The sequence below is a fragment of the Meleagris gallopavo genome, unplaced genomic scaffold (assembly GCF_000146605.3).
Source record: "Meleagris gallopavo isolate NT-WF06-2002-E0010 breed Aviagen turkey brand Nicholas breeding stock unplaced genomic scaffold, Turkey_5.1 ChrUn_random_7180001829001, whole genome shotgun sequence".
Taxonomy (NCBI): domain Eukaryota; kingdom Metazoa; phylum Chordata; class Aves; order Galliformes; family Phasianidae; genus Meleagris; species Meleagris gallopavo.
This window is the reverse complement of record NW_011102021.1, coordinates 4083-6214: the sequence shown is the minus strand read 5'-3', so window position 1 is coordinate 6214 and position 2132 is coordinate 4083. Positions and strand designations below refer to the sequence as shown.

At 56.2% G+C, this 2132-nt stretch overlaps 1 protein-coding gene across 3 annotated transcripts in view; it reads left to right on the top strand.

Moving 5' to 3' along the window:
- Positions 1-388: 388 nt before the first annotated feature.
- Positions 389-2132, top strand: part of LOC104915599 (RNA-binding protein 8A-like) — a 2887-nt gene continuing 1143 nt past the window's right edge. The window contains exons 1-2 of one of the 3 annotated variants that reach the window (XM_019610904.2): positions 389-518; positions 644-1534. In XM_019610904.2, coding sequence (XP_019466449.1) covers positions 452-518; positions 644-891 — 315 coding nt within the window. In that variant the 5' untranslated portion in view covers positions 389-451 and the 3' untranslated portion in view covers positions 892-1534. Of the gene's footprint in view, positions 519-643; positions 1535-2132 lie in introns of those variants that run through there. The other 2 variants (XR_796408.3, XM_019610905.2) reach the window with 2 other exon arrangements.

Sequence of the window (2132 nt, the reverse complement as noted above, 5' to 3'; positions counted from 1 at the left end):
TATCCATGGGGCATCCATGGGGTATCTATGGGGGATCTATGGGGGATCTATGGGGTATCCGTGGGGTATCTGTGGGGTATCTATAGGGTATCTATGGGGTGTCAATGGGGCGTCCATGGGCATCCATGGGGTGTGCGTGTTTGTGGGGTGGAGGCCCAGAGCCACCGTTCCTTGGGATGTCTGTGTGGTACCTATGGGGTGCGTGTGCGCTTTTGGGGTCTGCTCCGTGGGATTTCTATGGGGCGCCTGTGTTTCTGTGGCCGCTTTGACCTCCCCAAGATGGCGCCGCGCGCGCTCCCGCCCCTCTTCCTCCGCCTCTGTCCTCCCCAAGACGGCGGCACCCCACGCCACGGCCCGTGCGCTACGCCGCCGCATTTCTGGCGCGCGGCATCGCCCCGCTTCCGGCGCGTTTCCCGTCGTGCACCGCAGGGCGGTTTGGGAGCGCGGCAAGATGGCGGACGTTCTGGATCTGCACGAGCCGAGCGGCGAGGACTTCGCCATGGACGAGGACGGCGACGGTGAGGGCGGCCGAGGCCCGGCGGGCGGGCGGGCGGTGCGGCTCTGCTCCCGTTCCCCGCTCCCCGGTACGCCCCGCCCCGCCCCCGCTCGGGCTGCCCGGCCCTGACCGGCCGTCTTTCCGCAGAGAGCATCCATAAGCTGAAGGAGAAGGCCAAGAAGCGGAAAGGCCGCGGCTTGGGCTCAGGTGAGGGCGTCGCTGCGTTGAAACTCCGCGTCCCGGCGCCGCGCCGCGCCCGCGGGGCTGTGCAGGGCTGTGTGGGGTTCTGCGGGGGGGCTGTGGAGGGTTCTGTGGGCGGCTGTGTGGGGTTCTGTTGGGCTGTGCGGGGCCGAATGGTGGTTATGATGTTGAAAGGGTGTGTCTGGCATGAATAGTTACAACCTGTTGTTTTTCTCCCTCCATGTCTGCTGGACTCGTTTCCATCTCCCAGGCTCTTTTGCTAATCAGAGTGAGAATGCAGAATCTGCAGGATGGGATTCTGAGAAGTTTACCCTCTCAAATTCACTGGTTAAACTGCAGCTAGGGAAGCAGGAGAAAGAGTTCTGTTTCCTGGTGGGTATGAGTGCCTCTCACCACCTGTAGATGAGTTTGCGTATGGGGCTGCTGAGTCACGGCCTGAACCTCTGATTGATCACCTGAGGCGAGCAGTGAGCCAGCCACGGAGCACAGGTGAAGGCAATTCAGCTGTGCTGCAGGAGGGGGTGGAGCCTGGCTGCACTTCTCCTAGAGCCATGGAAGAGCTGACCAGCAGTGGGGAAGGGTCTCTGCTGGAGATCCGCTCCACGGGAGTTTTGCAGTGAGCCCAGGATAGGGTGAGTGTCTGTCTTTTCCTACTCCAGTATAATAATTACAGGAGATCAGCCAAGCTCCTGGATATAGTACCCCATCTGTGTTTTCATTGATTGTACAGTTGGCGAGCCAGGCAGGCCAAATATAGTTTATATCCTGGCTTTTTTGTGGAATTTCTATAAGTGGGTCAAGGGGGAGAACACCATTCCCCTAGATAAAATGATCCCTGGGCAGATCCCAGGGTTTCTGGGATCTCCTTATTATCAGTTAGCGACCATAATTGAGAAATGGGGTCCCCTGCGTACTTTGGGGAATATTTCCCCAGTACGCATGACAGAATACTTTCAGGGACTAGACAGAGACATCCTAACCACAAAAGAAAGGCAATTAGCTGCATCCCCAGTGGCATGGCCACTGTTAAATGCCTTAAATCAAGCTGAGACAAGATCAGATACCTTAGAGAATGAAAATCAGCTATTAAAAGCTCGTATTGACAAATTGGAACAGGAGCTTAGTGTATTAACAGGGAAAAAACCCAATTTTACAGTCTGTAGGTCAGGTCCGTAGTATTTCAGTGGATGATAGTCGTACCTCTGAAGTAGCGGACCTGGTTGAGCAGGAAAACAGGAGTTCTAAGTCAGATCTAGAGGTTCCACTTATGGCAGAGCCCCTGGAACTCCGTCCTATAATAACTCAAAAGACAAAACAAGTACCAGACAGACCGGCAGGGGTGCCCCCTGACCAACGGCCCCTGCCCAAACGCATTTACACGTAACAGCTAGGCCATATACTCTAACCGAATTGACTGATGTGGTGCAGCCATTTC